Here is a 14,801-nt window from a genome sequence, read left to right as displayed (position 1 = left end):
GCACAAGGGAGGCTCTTGGCGTCCCTCAGCGGCAGGCGGTCCTGCTGAGACCTTGGGTCTGGAGCTCCCAGCGAGCTCTTCGCAGAAACAGCCAGTTTATCGGCCTGTTTTGTTTTCCAGGGTCAGGATCCCGCGAAGCACCAGAGTCGGGGCTTCTGGATTTGGGCTGGGACATTCCTCGTGCACGTTCTTGACCCTTCCCTCTCCGACCCGAACGCTTTCCGTGACCGGCAGGTGCTAAAGCCAGAGGTGTTCTGGTGGGGAAGTGCGGCCACCCAGCTCCCGAGGGGGGAGAGACCATGCTCCTTAGCTGGGAGGCCAGGAAGGCTCCGGTGGCCGTGGTGGGGGAGGGCGCCCCGACCTGGCGGAGGAGAGGCCGGGGTCCTGTTGGTTTCCCCGTGAACTTCGGGCCAGCAGATAGGTAAGAGAGGCTCAGGCTGCTTTATTCCTGCTCTGGGATCTTGCTTTGGGCCCAGCGGCCATGTGTCCCTTCCCTGGCACCTGGGGGACAGGCAGGAGGCTGTGCCATCGGCCGGGCCAACCGCTGGGGGCCTGGAGGGCTTGGGGGACCCCTGGTGGCACAGGAGCCCCGCAAAGGAGAAGAGAAGGGGACCCACCCTTGTCACGGGCTGTCCGTGCGTCGGGCTCTCTGTCGTGGGCGTCTCGCTAAATCCTCGAGTTCGAGGTTCCTGGGCTGTGGCACCGCCGGTGGTTTGGGTGGATCAGGTCCCGTGTCTGCGAGGGTGTGAGCAGCACCCGACGCCTCTACCTGCTGGAAGCCAGTTACCAACCCCCGACGCAACGTGACAGCCAAGAACGTGTGCAGACGTCACCGGGTGCCCCTCGATGGGCGAGATCACCCCCACTGTAGGGAGGAGGGAACGGAGGCCCAAGAGAGACTGGCGACCCCCTCAGGGTTTCCCGAGCGGGCCCCGGGGAGCGTGAAATCCACACCCAGAGTGCGAGGGCAGGCCCCTCGGGAAGGGGCAGGAGGGTGAGCTTGACCCTGGCCTGCAGGGAAGGGAAGGGCCCAGAAGAACGAGGGGAGTGGTCAGGTGTCTCTCGTTGCACCACAAGTTTCCAGAAGAATCGAGGGCTTACAGCAGCAGCCAACACTGGCAGTGTCTGTGGACCAGGAATCGGGAGCGGCTTCGCTGGTGGCCAGGGGTCTCTCCGGAGGCTGCAGCTGGGGCCGGCCGGAGGCTGTGCTCCCAAGCAGCTCCCCACATTTGGAGGGCTGGCGGTGAGAGGAACTCAGTTCCCCACCGCACTGACCCCTCCCCGTGGCCGTGGGTGGCCGGCCTCCTGTCGGTGAGCGACCCCAGCTCGGAAATCCCACGCCAGCGTTTCCACAGTCCCCTGGGAGTTTCCAGGGCGGTCCTGTTTAGAGTGGGAGGGGGCCGCACAGGGCGCCCGAGAGCACAGGAGCCGAGGGCTGTCGGGGGCTGTCCGGGGAACTGGCTGCACCAAGCAGGGGGAGGCACCCAGGTGGGGGGGCGGCTGAGCGAGGGGGGGTGTGCCTGGGAGAGGGGAGAGCAGCCCGGTTCGTGCGGGTGACATTGCCTAGGAGGGGTGAGGCACAGAACGGCCAGACGGCGGGGGGACCTGGACGGCTGCGCAGGGGTTTGTGCTCTGTCCCGTGGGACAGAGTGGCCCGCAGACCTCGCCCCCCTCAGGCCTCACCGACTGTGGACACGGCACCACCGGCAGCTAGCTGTGGTGTCTCGGTGGGGTGGGGGTGGCTTCGTGTCTCTGACCCTCAGTTTTCTCTCCTGCAGAATGTCAGGGTTGCAAGGGTTGTGTGAAGGAAGAAGGACGGGATGTACTTGGTGGTTGTTCCAAAAGCGGAGGCAGTACGGGCTGCTCTGGGCCGGGTGTGGCGCCTCTGGACCGGCCCATCGAGGGCCTGGGGGCCGGGGCCCAGCCCAGCCAGCGGTCTCGCTGTGGTCTGGCAGGTGCCGAGTGGATGGGGAAGTGCTCCTTCCGGCCCCGCGGCCTCCTCTGCTGGCCCCTGTCCAGTATGTCCTCCCAGTAGGTGGCTGGGCCTCCCCACTGCCCGCCTGTAGCTGATGCCCCCGTCTTCCCGCTGCCTTTGGGGGTGCAGCGGTGCCCAGACGCCCGCAGCCCCCGTGGCCTTCCGATGCCTTCCCTGGTTCCGGTGCCCCGACGGACTGGGGACTTCGGGGGCTCTGGGGCCGACCCGCGTTCGGGGAGAGCGGCCCAGGCCCGTGTGGGACCCCAGATGTTTGCTCAACAGGAAGGGTCACGGGAGAGACGGCTCCCCTTGCCAGGGTTATCTTAATCCCCACTTTCCTTTGCTTCTCTTCCTAGGGCCCCTTCTGCTCCTGAAACAAAGCTCAGAATAAATACTAAAAAACAGAAAACAAAGAGGTTTTAGGAGCGGGAAGCATCGCTGGCCTCGTAACCTCTCCCATGTGACCGAAGGGGTTCCTTTCCTGATGGAGGGGAGGCCGTCCTTTGGGCCTTAGGTATCGAGGCTTAGCCGGGGCGCCCCCATCGTCCCCCACCCGCGGCCACAGAGAAGCACCGATTCACTTGAAACGTTAAACCCATCATCCGGGCTTAGCCTAACCCATGTGTCATTTCAGATGATCTGGGTGAGGAATGTCAGAAATGAGGTGGGGGCTCGGTCGGGGCCGGGGGAGAGCGAAAGTCCTCTCGGCAGGTGTCCTCCGCAGTGATGGCCGGATTTCCCATCCACTGTGGCGACTTTCGTCTCACGAAGGGTTTTGTGCGCACCCGCACTTAAGCGCGGCCTTCCCGCGGCGTCACCACGCTCCCACGTGCATTCTGGGAAAGGGGCCGGCCCTCGAGGTCTGCGATGTCTTCTCCGCACCCAGGACCGTGACTGGCTGGTGTCCAAGCCCACGGGCTGGGGGACGCAGAGAGGGGTTTGCTCCCAGGGCGGTGACTCCGCTCAGTTGGCATAGATGCTCTCGGGCCAGTGGTGCTGGAGGAGCTGGGAAGCTGGGTCAGGCCCCGTCAAGGTCACGTAGGGGCAGAAGGGGCATTGGTGGAGACGGATTCGGGGGGAGACTTGAGGCAACGTGAACATCATCTTCGGACAAGCTGGCGGAGCGGGAACCAGTGGCAGAGCTTGGAGACCCCGCTCGTGGGTTCAGATTCACTTCTCTGCGCTCTCGTGTGTTACAAAGACCTCCCGGCCCCCGGGGGTAAGTGCAAGGCCATCTGCTGAGCCTCGAGCTTTGTCTGCCCTGGGCCGGGAAAGCGCCTTGGTGCTGTGCGTCTGCCAGAGATCACTAAGGTGCCACAGGGACTGATTTTGGAGGAGGACAGTTCAGGGAGCAGGTGACTTTGCAAACAAGGGGTCCACGAATAACGAGCGTGGACTGTGCCTCAGCCTTGAAGACGGAGCCCTGGATGGGGCGGTCCTCGGGGGGCCTCTCTCAGAAGGCGGAATTAAAGCCGAAACCTGAAAGTCAAGGCGGAGACAGCCCCGGAACGCTGTATAAAGGTCAGCACGGCGTCTTTCACCATGTTTATTTTTTTCTCATTTGATTCTCTCCTCTACCGCTTTGCACCTCAGAGGTTCAGTCTCTGTTCTTCGAGTGGGGACCCCAGAGGCTGTGACCGGGCGTCGTAAATTTTTACATGCCTAAGTCAAGCGGTGTTTTACGTTCCTTCCAAGGATGTGAGGCCCTAGAACGTGTCCCCTCTTCTCCGACTGATAAGCCGTCTGTCATACGTTTGACTTCTCATTTTAACCTCCCCAAGTTGGACCTGATTTTCCTTGTTTTCTACAGTGTTCTTGTTTATATTTCCCCCAGTTTCCCCCATGTATTTTGCCTGTAGTTTAAAAAAATTTTTTTGTTAATGTTTATTTATTTTTGGAGAGAGAGACAGAGTGTGAGTGGGGGCGGGGAGGGGCAGAGAGAGAGGGAGACCCAGAATCCGAAGCGGGACCCAGGCTCCCAGCCGTCAGCACAGAGCCCCACGCGGGGCTCGAACCCACAAACTGCGAGATCATGACCCGAGCCGAAGTCGGACGCTCAACCGACGGGAGCCCCCCAGGCGCCCCTCAATGTATACTTTTAGGTGGCTGATTTACTCCAACACCCAGAACATGTGGATGTGTGCTTTCTGCTTCCCCGTTGCTGTTGAGAGGCCGGTGGAGGGTCCCCCTGTGCCCCGGACCTCAGCTCCGCCTCGCCTCTCCGGCTGCTTCTAAGACCCTCTCTTCTGTGACAGTCCTTCTTGACGTTCCGTAATTGCAGATCTGGATCCTGGCAAGCACGAGCCACGCTAACGGCCGAAGCCGCTCCCAGTCGTCCTGGACTTGGGGCGTCGCCCGACAAACCTCCGCAAACCCCAGCGCCTGTCTTGCCTTTCGCGGCGTAGGGGACAACCCACTAGGTGACCTCTGGTCACGGCGGTGACGGCCACTCCCGCCCTCGCTCCTGCTGCGCTGCCCAGCCCCGGGGGCCTCTCCGTGTGGCCCTGCGAGGCAACTTGCTAATAGGTTCTTCTTTCAAGGCGGGATGTACCTGATTAAAGCAAAATCCAGGTACATTTTAGGCCACTTGTGTGACCTTGGACTCCGGGATGTCTGGGTCTGTGCACCGATGTGTTTCATAAGTTGTCAAGACCGCTGGGCCCCTCTCCCCTCACATTCTGGCCTTTGCCCTATTCTGTCCCCGTGACTGGACCGCTGTGGCCGTGAGTCGCGCGTCACGGGGCCGACCCGGAGCAGCAGAGGAAGCCAGGGGGCAGGGGGAAGCTGGGGGTTAGAAGAACTTGAACCGCGTTTGCCCACGGGTGCCAGCACGAGTCTCCGGAGCGGGCCGGGGGCCGGCCCAGGCTAGCCTGAGCCATCCTGCCCCTGGGATCCGATCACCGGCACCCGCTGGTGAGCACGGAGACTCCAGGAGGCACGAGGACACGAGCCCGTGGGGTGGCTGTGGGCGGTTGTCCCGTGACCCTCATTTGGTGGCACCTTCCGTGGCTCAGTCCAACTCTGGGAGCCCACGGTGTCCTCTCGCCTGTGGCTCTCTGGCCCGTGCCGAGGGCCTCCCAAGCGTCTCCCCGTCCCCGGTCCCCATCCTCTGCTTCCCTTTTAAATTTGCAAATAGGTAAGAGCAAGGGAACCGAGGCCCAGGGGCGCTTGGGAAACGGCTGCCATCTTTCTCCCCGCCCTACTCACTACACTTCCTTTATGTTTATTTTATTTTATTTAAAGAAAAAAAATTTTTTTTTAACGTTTATTTATTTTTGAGACACAGAGAGACAGAGCATGAACGGGGGAGGGTCAGAGAGAGGGAGACACAGAATCGGAAGCAGGCTCCAGGCTCTGAGCTGTCAGCACAGAGCCCGACGCGGGGCTCGAACTCACGGACCGCGAGATCGTGACCTGAGCCGAAGTCGGCCGCTTCACCGACTGAGCCACCCAGGCGCCCCTCCTTTATGTTTAAAAAATAATAATAATATTACTTGGGTCATCTCTCTCTCTTTTTTTTTTTCTTTTTTCATTTCTGGGAAAATCTTTATTTTGTGTATTTCTCAAGCATCTTGATATTCCCTGCCTCAGACGCACGGAGGATCCCTTCCTTCCAGTTTCCCGTCAGAATTCCCACTGTTTTTCTATTGCAAAGGCCTCGGGGCGGCCAAGCACCCCCCACCCCCCTCCCCGGCCTCTTCCCCTGCCTCCCTGGGAAGAAGAAAGGGCTGACTGAGGTCTTTAGGCAAAGCAGATACATCCCCACAGAGCCTTCAAAGGTGCCTCCCCAAAGCTGCCAAACGGTTAACTCTTTCCAAGAGCGTTGGCCGGGGCCTGTGAAAGATGTCTGGGTTCGTTGATTAAAAAAAAAGGTATTGTTTTTAGCGCTGTCGTCGGTATTAACAAATGCCATCAGACGATACCAAGTATTTGCAAGGGGCTCTGGGTCCCTGCGACCTACTCGAGGCTTCGAAAAATGGAGTGATGTGGGGGGGGGGGGACCAGAGGCCCCCTGCCGGAATGGGCCTTGCCGAAGAGGCGGGCAGGATGCCTCTCCCTCCCACACCCCAAAGAGTTAAGCAGAAATGGTTAATATTCCTCCCTTGGGCCCCCGCGTTCCGTATTCTAATGTATGAACTCGCATTCAGACGTGAGCCAGCCGCATATGCTTCCTGGCCGGCCTCGGCGACATCTCGCCCCCTCGCACGGCACGCGGGGTCTCCGCCGAGCCCTTCGTAAAAGCACGATTTTGTGACCACGTAACCCTCACCTGGGCGGCACGCACACCCAGACGCGTGGCCCCCCGCGTCCCGAGCGGGGTCCGCTTTGCCCCTTCCCGTCCGAGAGCTCGGCCCGAGGTGAGAAAGAGGGGGCAGGGTTATTAAGGATTCTGACAAGGTAGGCTGAATAAATTGCGTTTCCTTTGTGAGCCTTAATCCGGTGTTGTATTGGCTTCTCGGACATGGCTAATTTATTTGGAATTTCATTCTGTTCCTGACAGCGTCCTTGACTAGCTGTTTGATCACCTCGAGCAAAGTTACACGCCAGCTTTCAGATGTTGGAAGGGCGGTGGGGTATAACTCAGCTCAAGTGCGTTCTCCCCCGGCCCGGCTTCCTGCCTGCAGCCGGGATGTTTCAAACGGCCGGGGCCATCCCTGGTTCGGGAGACAAGGCGGCCGGCGCGGGGGTCCCCCGCCCCCCCCCCCCCCCCCGCGCCCCTCCAGGGAGGAGGCGGCTTTGGCCACTTGCCCCCTCCTCCCACTCGTCCCTCTGTTTGGGATTTGAATCTGCTTTTGTGGTGCAGGAAGAAAGAAAATTAATTTCCGCCCGTCTGTGAGTTCGGAACGGTGCGTTTCAGGGGAAACCCGGTTTTGAAATGCGTGTTCTGTTGGCTTGAGGGGTTTGAGACGCAGTCTTCCGGGGGCGGGGCGGGGGGGGGGGGGAGAGGTAAACCGGCCTCAATCCGTCCCAGGGTGCTCGCGCCCGCTGCGCACCGGTCCTCGCCGTCTCCCCCGCCTCGTGTCTGTCGTGCAGAAGTGGTGGACGCTCATTCTCTCCTAACTCACGTATTTCCGTGGGGTTCGCACGTTTCCTTTTGGTGAGCGCAAGCGTGTCTTGCTTGGATACAAAGGAAAAATGATGATCTTGATCGGTCAGCCGCCAACACCTCCGAGTGCCTCGCTCTCGGCACAGTTGTGGCTGCTGGTTTTATACTTTGGGCGGAAGCCGGTCTCATGGACACAGGGGCCTCCTTCCCTGTGGGCTCTTGGCCCCGGTACACGGGACACCTTCCTGCTGAGCGCCTACTAGGTGCCAGGACGGGGGGGATCTGGTGGGAGCTCGCGGGCTAGACGCACGTCAGAGATTTCAGAGGACGTCAGCGCCGTGGTCAAAGCGGAAAACAGAATCAACCGACCGACCGAAACCAGGGTGATATGCCGGATGGACCCCGGGGGGAGAGGGGCCAGCGTCACTGACCAGCTCCTCCCCTGGAGTCCCTGAAGTCTGCTGGCCGCCTGCCGCCTTTGAGCAGTGATGTACTTCCCCTGCAAAGCAGGCTTACCCCTGGCCTTACCCGCAGACACGGGGAAGGCGCTGTTGCCCCCTTTTATGGAGTAGGCAGCCGAGGCCCGGGGCATTGCAGGACGCCCCGATGAGAGCCGCCAACTGAAATGGGGCCCCCGGGGCTGATTCCAGTGCTGTCACCTGCAGTGCAAGCTGGTCTGGGTGGGGGGGGGGGGGCGGACTGGGACACACCTCCATCCCAGACCCCCCCGGGCTGGGGTCGCCCCTGCTCAGCTCTGTGCGTCGTGGGAAACTCTGACTCCCTTTAAGGGGGACACTCGTCATCTTTGTCACGGGTTGTGTTCAGGGGGAGGGCAGGAGGGAAGGGGGAAGCCGGGAAGATGTCCCAAGTTCACGGTGATCTGGAGCAGAATTCTGGGGCCTGTTTTGACCTTCGGGTTTGTCCTGATCTGCAGGGGAGCTGGGCGTTCGTTCCCCCCTGCCCCCAGCTGGTCCTGGGTCGCAGTGCTGTGCGGCCCCCACAGCATGTTCCCTGGAGGAGTAAAGAGCTACTGAAGCTAGGGGTCGGGGGCACAGAGGTGGGTAAAAGGTCCCAGAGACCAGGGTGCAGCCCTGACCGTGTCCCAAGCCCATCACCTCTGCTAGTTGTAAGATGAGTAGAGTGGGGAGCACGCGGTGCCCACCCCACAGGACACGGTGGGAACTGCGGGACATCAGAGCTGGCCTGTCTGATGCACTTTCTCATCGCCGAACTATTTTCTCCTTCTGGGCGACGGCCACCTTATCCATCTAGGGTCTGCTGCACCTGCTGTGTGTCACGTACACCCTTCTCGGGAGAAGTCAGCGGGGGGCACAGCCGTGACACTGTCCGGGGGCTGGGGACATTCACTTCCTCTCCCGAAGGGCGTGCTGACCTTGGCCTCGCTGACTCTGGGGCCCGGGGGCATCTGAGCAGGATCTGGGAGGCCTCCGTGATCCCAGAGCTTCTGGGTGTGTGGATGCCACGTGACCGGGACGCTGTTGACTCTGCGGGTCCCATGGTGTGCTTGGCAAACAGAGGGATTTACCCAAGGCCACCCTGTCCCCACCTGCCAGGTCGGGAGCTGGCGTGCGCTCGGTGCCTTGGGTTCGCCCAGAACACCCACCTGGAGACGCTGACCGCTCAGGTGAGCAAAATGCCTGCTCAGGAACCGGTCCCTTCTCCCTCCCCGCGTTCATGGCTGCTTCCCCCTGGGACCTCGCTCCAGATGCAGACGGGTGTGTCCAGGCAGGTGGCTCCTGAACACCCCTGAGGACTTTCTGCAACATTCTGGAAGCCCTTGCCAGGTGGCCACGTCTTCCAGAATGCCCTGTGTGCTTCCTGCCTCCACGCTGGGCTCCTGCTAAGTTCTCACGTAGGTTTGAAGCCACGTCCGTACCTCTGCGACAGTCGGGGTCAGCAAATGTGCTGGGTCACCTGGCCAGGTCCGCTGGTGGCCGCTCGCTCTGTGGACAGAGGCAGAGAAAGTCATTTGCCACCCAGAGAGCAAAGTAGGGCACGGTGCCCTTTCACTGGGGCTGATACCTGAGCCAGTGGGGGGTGAGCGCTGAGCGAGGGCGCCGGTGGGGCTCATCCTGGGACTGGCCCGTGGTGAGCACGGGACACACGTTCGCTTGGCTTCTCATTGAGGAAAACCACAGGTGAGGGCTGCCTCCCTACCCCACTGCCCATCTTAGGCTGCGCTCCTTGTCAAAGCCTTTGCATTTACTCCTTAGAACCTTCTGGGAGGGCTGGAAGGAGCACATTCTTATTTTGCAGATAAAGAAGAAATTCAGGAAGGGGCGTCAGGTGGCCGGCAGTCCCGGAGGCCCCCGAGCCTTCTCCCTGACCAGGAACCTGCGGGGGGACTGCACGCTTTCCGGGGTGAGTACGTGCTGGGCCCCCCAGGACGCGCTCTCAGCGACCTCGGCTCCTGCCGCCCGGCCCTCTGAGCTCCAGGTGGGGCCCCGTTGCCTTATGAGACCACAGGGTCTGAGGAGGTGCCCACACTGTCTCTTCCCCCAGGCAGAGCCTGGCTGGGGAAGGTCCGAGGGGGGGGGTGGGCAGGGTGTGCAGGGGTGCGGGGCTGTGGGTGCCTGGGAGCGTGCACATCTGGGCTTGTGTGTGTGTGTGGCAGGCAGATAACGGCAGGTGGAGGCTGTCCCTTCGGTGATGGTGTGGGGACATTTCTCGGGGCATCCTCTCTGGCGGCGGGAGGGCCGTCGGGGATCTGGAGCCCGGGCACCCAGCAGCGTGCTGGTCCCCTGACCCGCACTCACCGCTCCCTTCGGGTCAGGCCCCAGCCACCTGCCTCACTTTCCCTCCAGGGGTCGGTGCCCAGACAGGCTGAGGCTCCAGGTCAGCCGCGAGCCCGCTGGATCAAGGCCGAGGGTCACGGTGAGGGTGAGAAGGGACCCGCGGGGTGGAGGTGGGAGGGGGAGGGGCAGCTCGGCCAGGGCCTCCGCAGGGGGAGCGGGGAGCGAGCAGGTCTGTCCCGCCGCACGCAGGTGGCAGCGCGCGGGTGCGCCGACCCCCACGGACCCCCTCGCGGGCGGAGGGGGGGAAGGGGGGGTCCTCTCGCGTCCCCTCCCCTTCCCCGCGTCCCCTTCCCCGCGCCACGCCCCCCCCTGCCGCCGAGCGATAGCTAATTGGGCAGAGAAAGGGCCCGATTGTCTGCGCGCCGGAAGCGCGGGCGTGGGCGGCTGGAAGCGCCGAGAAGGTGGCCGGCCTCGCCCGGCAGCTGCCGAGCTGCCGCCGGAGCCGCCCGGGGGTGACGTCAGCGCTGGCGAGCGGGGAGCCCGGCGGAGAGGGGGGCGCTCGCGGCCTCGCCACAATGCGACCATTGTGGGCCCGTGAATGCGGCCGGGCCTCTTGACCGGGGAGGCCGCGAGCCTCGCGCTCTGGCCTGTCACTCGCCGCCGGGGAGGCCCGAGCTCCGATCGGGGGGAGCAGGGGAGCAGGCCCCTCTCCCCCTCCCCCCCCCCCCCCCCCCCCCCCCCCCCGGCACAGCCCGCACCCCAGTGGGGGCCCCCACCCTCGGCATGGCCTCCTGGTGGGAGGGAAGCACGGGCCCTGACCCGCTCCTGGTCCTGCTGGTCATTGTCCTGTTAGCCCGTTTCATTCTCTGGTCCTGCCTTGGGACCTACATAGACTATAAGTTGGCCCGGCGGCACCCCCAGAAGCCCAAGGAGGACTAGGGCCTCTGCCGGCCGGGGACTCTGAGCGTCACCCTCCCCGCCAGCCCCTCCAGGAGGGCGCTGCCCCAGAGGCGTCCTCTCCTGAGCCGAGGGCGTGCGGGGAGGGCCAGGCCACCGACCCCCGGCTCCTACCCGCAGGGCAGAGATGGACCGTGGCGCCCCACCCACTGGCCCTGAGCTGTCCTGGTCACCAGCCCATCCCATGTCGGGACAGGGGCCACCACGGCCTGTCTGTCCTTCCGTCAGGGTCTGGGGTCCACAGCTAGAGGGAGCAATCGTGGGGGGCGCGGTCCGCTCTGCCTCCACGTCTTTGTAAGTATGTTTGCGGGAGGAGGTGGGGATGAGCCACAGGGGCTGGGGTGGGCGCCGAGGGGACAGACGTGGCCACGTCACGAGCCAGCCCTGCCACCCAACGCTGCCTTGCCCCTCGGCTTCCTCCTGCTCCCCGGAGGGATAATAGTAAGTTCAGACGGCTGCCTTGGTTTCCCCAGAGCAGACCCCCCAGAGGGTCTCAGGACAGGCTCGACACCTGAGTGCGAGTCCGGCTCTGGTTGGCCGCGGGGAAGGAAATCTCTGTCTCTAAAATGGGCGCAATAATCCCTCCCTCCTCAGAAGGGTACGAGGAGGGTTGGACGAGGGGCGGGGCGGCAGCCCCCCCAGCCTGCACCCTGCTGGACTCGTGGAGGACAGTGCAGGAGAGAAACCAGGGACCCAGTGAGTGCCTCTCTTCCTCGGTGCTTGGAAGCGTGTGGCTGAGACGCGCCTCAGAAGGCGGGCAGGCGGGAGGGTTGACTCGGGCCCCAGGAGCCGGCGCCTGCCCGTCACACCCCGCCTCGGAGCGGCACCCGGTGGCTCTGAGGTTCTCGACCTGGTGGCTCCTTCTAAGCACCCTGCGGATTTTAGCAAACACGATGGCCGGGCTCCCCAGACGGAGAAGCAGGGGCAGGGACAAGATGTCCTTGGGAGGCTGGCGCCTGGTTGCACAGGACCGGGGACACCTGTCAGAGCAGAGTCTTAGGGAGCTGGTGTTGCGGACCTGGGCGAGCAGACTCGGGAAGGCCCGGCCCGGTGCCACCCGTCTTGCCTTGCGGCGTCCCGGCAGAGGGACCGCAGGCCCGAGCCGGGGGAGCGGCGGGACCTGACGAACTCACCGGCGCCGAGGAGATCTTGATTTGCCCCCCGAAGGACCTGCCGTGCTCCAGGCAACCTCAGGGCCGGGGGAGCCAGTTGGCGGAAGCGGGGACCTTCTGGGGGCGGGGCTGACCCACTCGAGAGATTTTGATGGGGGGGTGTCTGGGGGCGGATGGCCGATGAGCCTCTTTTCTTCTGGATGACGGTCCAGAGAGTCTGCGCGGTCGTGGTGGTGGTGGTGGTGGGAGGGGCTTGGTGTGCGTTGATTCATCAGGGGCTGGAGGGCGGCTGTCCTGGGGGGTTGTGGGAGCAACAGAACTCACGCCCCCACCGCGTCCAGAACCTGATGGTAGGGGTCAGGGGAGGAGGTGTTCTCGTTGCCCTGAAAGAAAATGGCGTTCAATGCCCTTTTAAAATCACGCGTGATCTTAGCGGTCTCTTTAAGAAGAACCACGTGTGTTCTCAGGATCGGGTATCAAAGGAGGGCGGGTGGCCATTCATTCCGGTTCGCCTGGGACGGACCCAGGTTTAAAACGGGACGTTCCCCGTCCCGGGAGACCCCTCTACCTCGCGCATAGCAGGCCCCGCCCCCACCCGAGGGAGGAAAAGTCCCTGCACACAGCGTGTTAATGGGACCAGTTGCAGACTTGCGTGTAATCTGCGTGCAGCCTGCGTGTGCACACGGGTGCGTGTGATGGCGCTTCGGCCCATACTCGAGGTGCGCCGTTTGGTCCAGTGAGCCAGGATGCTGGGGCTCTCACCGCCGCCCCTGCTGTTGGGGTGGTCTGGCAGAGGGGACAGAAGCCGGAGGCTCCTGCCAACGTGGGACCGTGCAAGAAAACCAGATTCTGCCAGGGCTGTTTGAGCCCCTTTGGAGTTACACTGGTCGGTACCTTTCTTCCCCCCGCCGCCGAAGCCAGTTTGCGTTGTGTCTTGATTCACAACGGATACGTTCTCCTGGGCGCGGGTCTCTGCAGCGATGCACCAGGCCGGCCATCTACAGCCTTATGACGCCTGCCCGGCTCAGAACAGGCACTCGAGCCGCGCGGCGTCTGAGTGAATGACAGGATGTGCCCTGGCCTGATATCAGGCAGCAACCACACCTAGCTGCAAGTGACAGACGAGTAAACAGTGACTTAAACAAGAGAAGCCTTTTGTTCCCCTTTCATGTTTATTTTCTCGTGTAGCAAGAGGTCTGGCACTTGGGATTCCCGGACCGGGGTATGGCAGCCCCATGATATTATCACCGGCTCAGATCCTTCCATATTTCTGCTCTCACGTGCAGCTTCGGTCTTCATGGTCACAAAAAGGCTGCTGCTACTCCAGGCATCCTGAGTGACATTCCAGGCAGGAAGAGAAAAAAGGGTGATAGAGAGGGAGAGGCAATTCTCTGACACCTAAAACCCTTAGGTTTATATCTCATAAACCAGAGTCATGTCACATGACACCCCTACATGCAGGGGCGGCTGAGAAGTGGAGTTTGTTAGCGGGGCTCATTGCCACCCTAGATCATGTGAGGATTCTATTATAAAGGAAGGCTACATAGGGGCTTCTGGGTGGCTCAGTCGGTTAAGCCTCCGATTTCGGCTCAGGTCATGATCTCACGGTTCGTGACTTTGAGCCCCGCGTCGGGCTCTGAGCTGTCAGCCCAGAGCCCGGAGCCTGCTTCAGATTCTGTGTCTCCCTCTCTCTCTGTCCCTCCCCTGCTCATGCTCTGTCTCTCTCTGTCTCAAAAATAAATAAAACATTAAAAAAATTAAATAAAGGAAGACTACGTGGATATTAGACGGGCAACTGGCCGTCTCTGCCACTGACCCTTTGCCCTTCGTTGCAATTGTCCTCATTTGGGACACGAAATGCTGATGGGTAAATGAATGATAACGAGGGCCAGCAGACGGATAAATGGAGGGGGAGATGTTGTGCTCAACCCGGCAAGCATTGTTCAGCCCTCACAATGTGAAAGCACCGTGGATGCAACGTAGAAAACACAGCGGCTTGCAGGCTGGGAGCTGAGAAGTGGGCAGAGAGACCAGGACCCTGGTCACGGATGCTGGATCTGCGCTAGGCATACGTGGCTATTAAGTACTGGAAGGGTGGTCAGTGCCAATGAAGAGATATTGAAATGATACATTACCGAAATGATAATAATATTTTGGACACGACTGGGTTCAATAAAATACTAAAATTCATTTCACCTGTTTCTTTTAATGCGTTTTAATGTTGCTACTAGAAAATCTTAAAGCGCATGTGCAGCCCACATTATTTTTATATTGCACAGCATTGTGCCAGAACTTCATAATAGAGAGAATGAGCCCTGGTGGGCAGGTGTGCTGTGTGTTATAGGAACGCATGTGTCATCGGAAAGGGAGCTTTCTGAAGGATGGTTTGAGGTTATAACATCAGTACTACACAGCAGAGCTTATGAGATGCAGCCAAAGCTGTTCTTACAGGAAAAGTCATTGCCATAAATACTATACAAATGAGAGAGAATGAAAATCAATGAATTAAGTATATGACTCAATAAATTGAAAAAAGAACAATAGAACAAAGCAAAGAGAAACGGAAGACAGAAATGAAGAGAGGAAATTAGCGTAATAACAAAGTGATAGAATTAACAAATGTCCCCAAGTCCTGGATTTTTTAAAAATAACATTTCTTATGTATTTCCTTCTCCTTTTTCTCTTTAAATATTGTGTTGAAATACACACAAGGTAAAATTTACCATTTTAACCCTTAAAAAAATGTTTATTTATTTATTTTGAGAGAGAGAGGGGAAGGGGCGGAGAGGGAGAGAGAGAGAATCCCAAGCAGGCTCTGCATTGTCAGCGCAGAGCCCGATGCCGGGCTCGATTCCACGAACCTCGAGATCATGACCTGAGCCGAAATCAAGAGTTGGAGGCTTAAACGACTGAGCCACCCGGGTGTCCCCATCTTAATCATTTTTAGGTGTGTA

The 14,801-nt window shown here is 60.6% G+C and overlaps 2 protein-coding genes across 4 annotated transcripts in view; both read left to right on the top strand.

Moving 5' to 3' along the window:
* Positions 1-10,512, top strand: part of TPCN2 (two pore segment channel 2) — a 74,670-nt gene extending 64,158 nt beyond the window's left edge. For all 3 annotated transcript variants that reach the window (XR_008290229.1, XR_008290228.1, XR_008290227.1), the window contains 3 exons: positions 8,597-8,895; positions 9,300-9,404; positions 9,848-10,512. The gene's annotated coding sequence lies outside the window, so the exon portion shown is untranslated. The remainder of the gene's footprint in view (positions 1-8,596; positions 8,896-9,299; positions 9,405-9,847) is intronic.
* On the top strand, positions 10,510-14,037 carry SMIM38 (small integral membrane protein 38). Its single transcript, XM_053202812.1, has one exon. It carries the CDS (start codon positions 10,562-10,564, stop codon positions 10,715-10,717), a length of 156 nt encoding a protein of 51 aa, XP_053058787.1. The 5' UTR covers positions 10,510-10,561; the 3' UTR covers positions 10,718-14,037.
* The last annotated feature ends 764 nt before the right edge of the window (positions 14,038-14,801 follow it).

Source organism: Acinonyx jubatus, chromosome D1 (assembly GCF_027475565.1).
Source record: "Acinonyx jubatus isolate Ajub_Pintada_27869175 chromosome D1, VMU_Ajub_asm_v1.0, whole genome shotgun sequence".
Classification (NCBI taxonomy): domain Eukaryota; kingdom Metazoa; phylum Chordata; class Mammalia; order Carnivora; family Felidae; genus Acinonyx; species Acinonyx jubatus.
The sequence above is the reverse complement of the archived record's forward strand: the minus strand, read 5'-3'. Positions and strand labels throughout refer to the sequence as shown.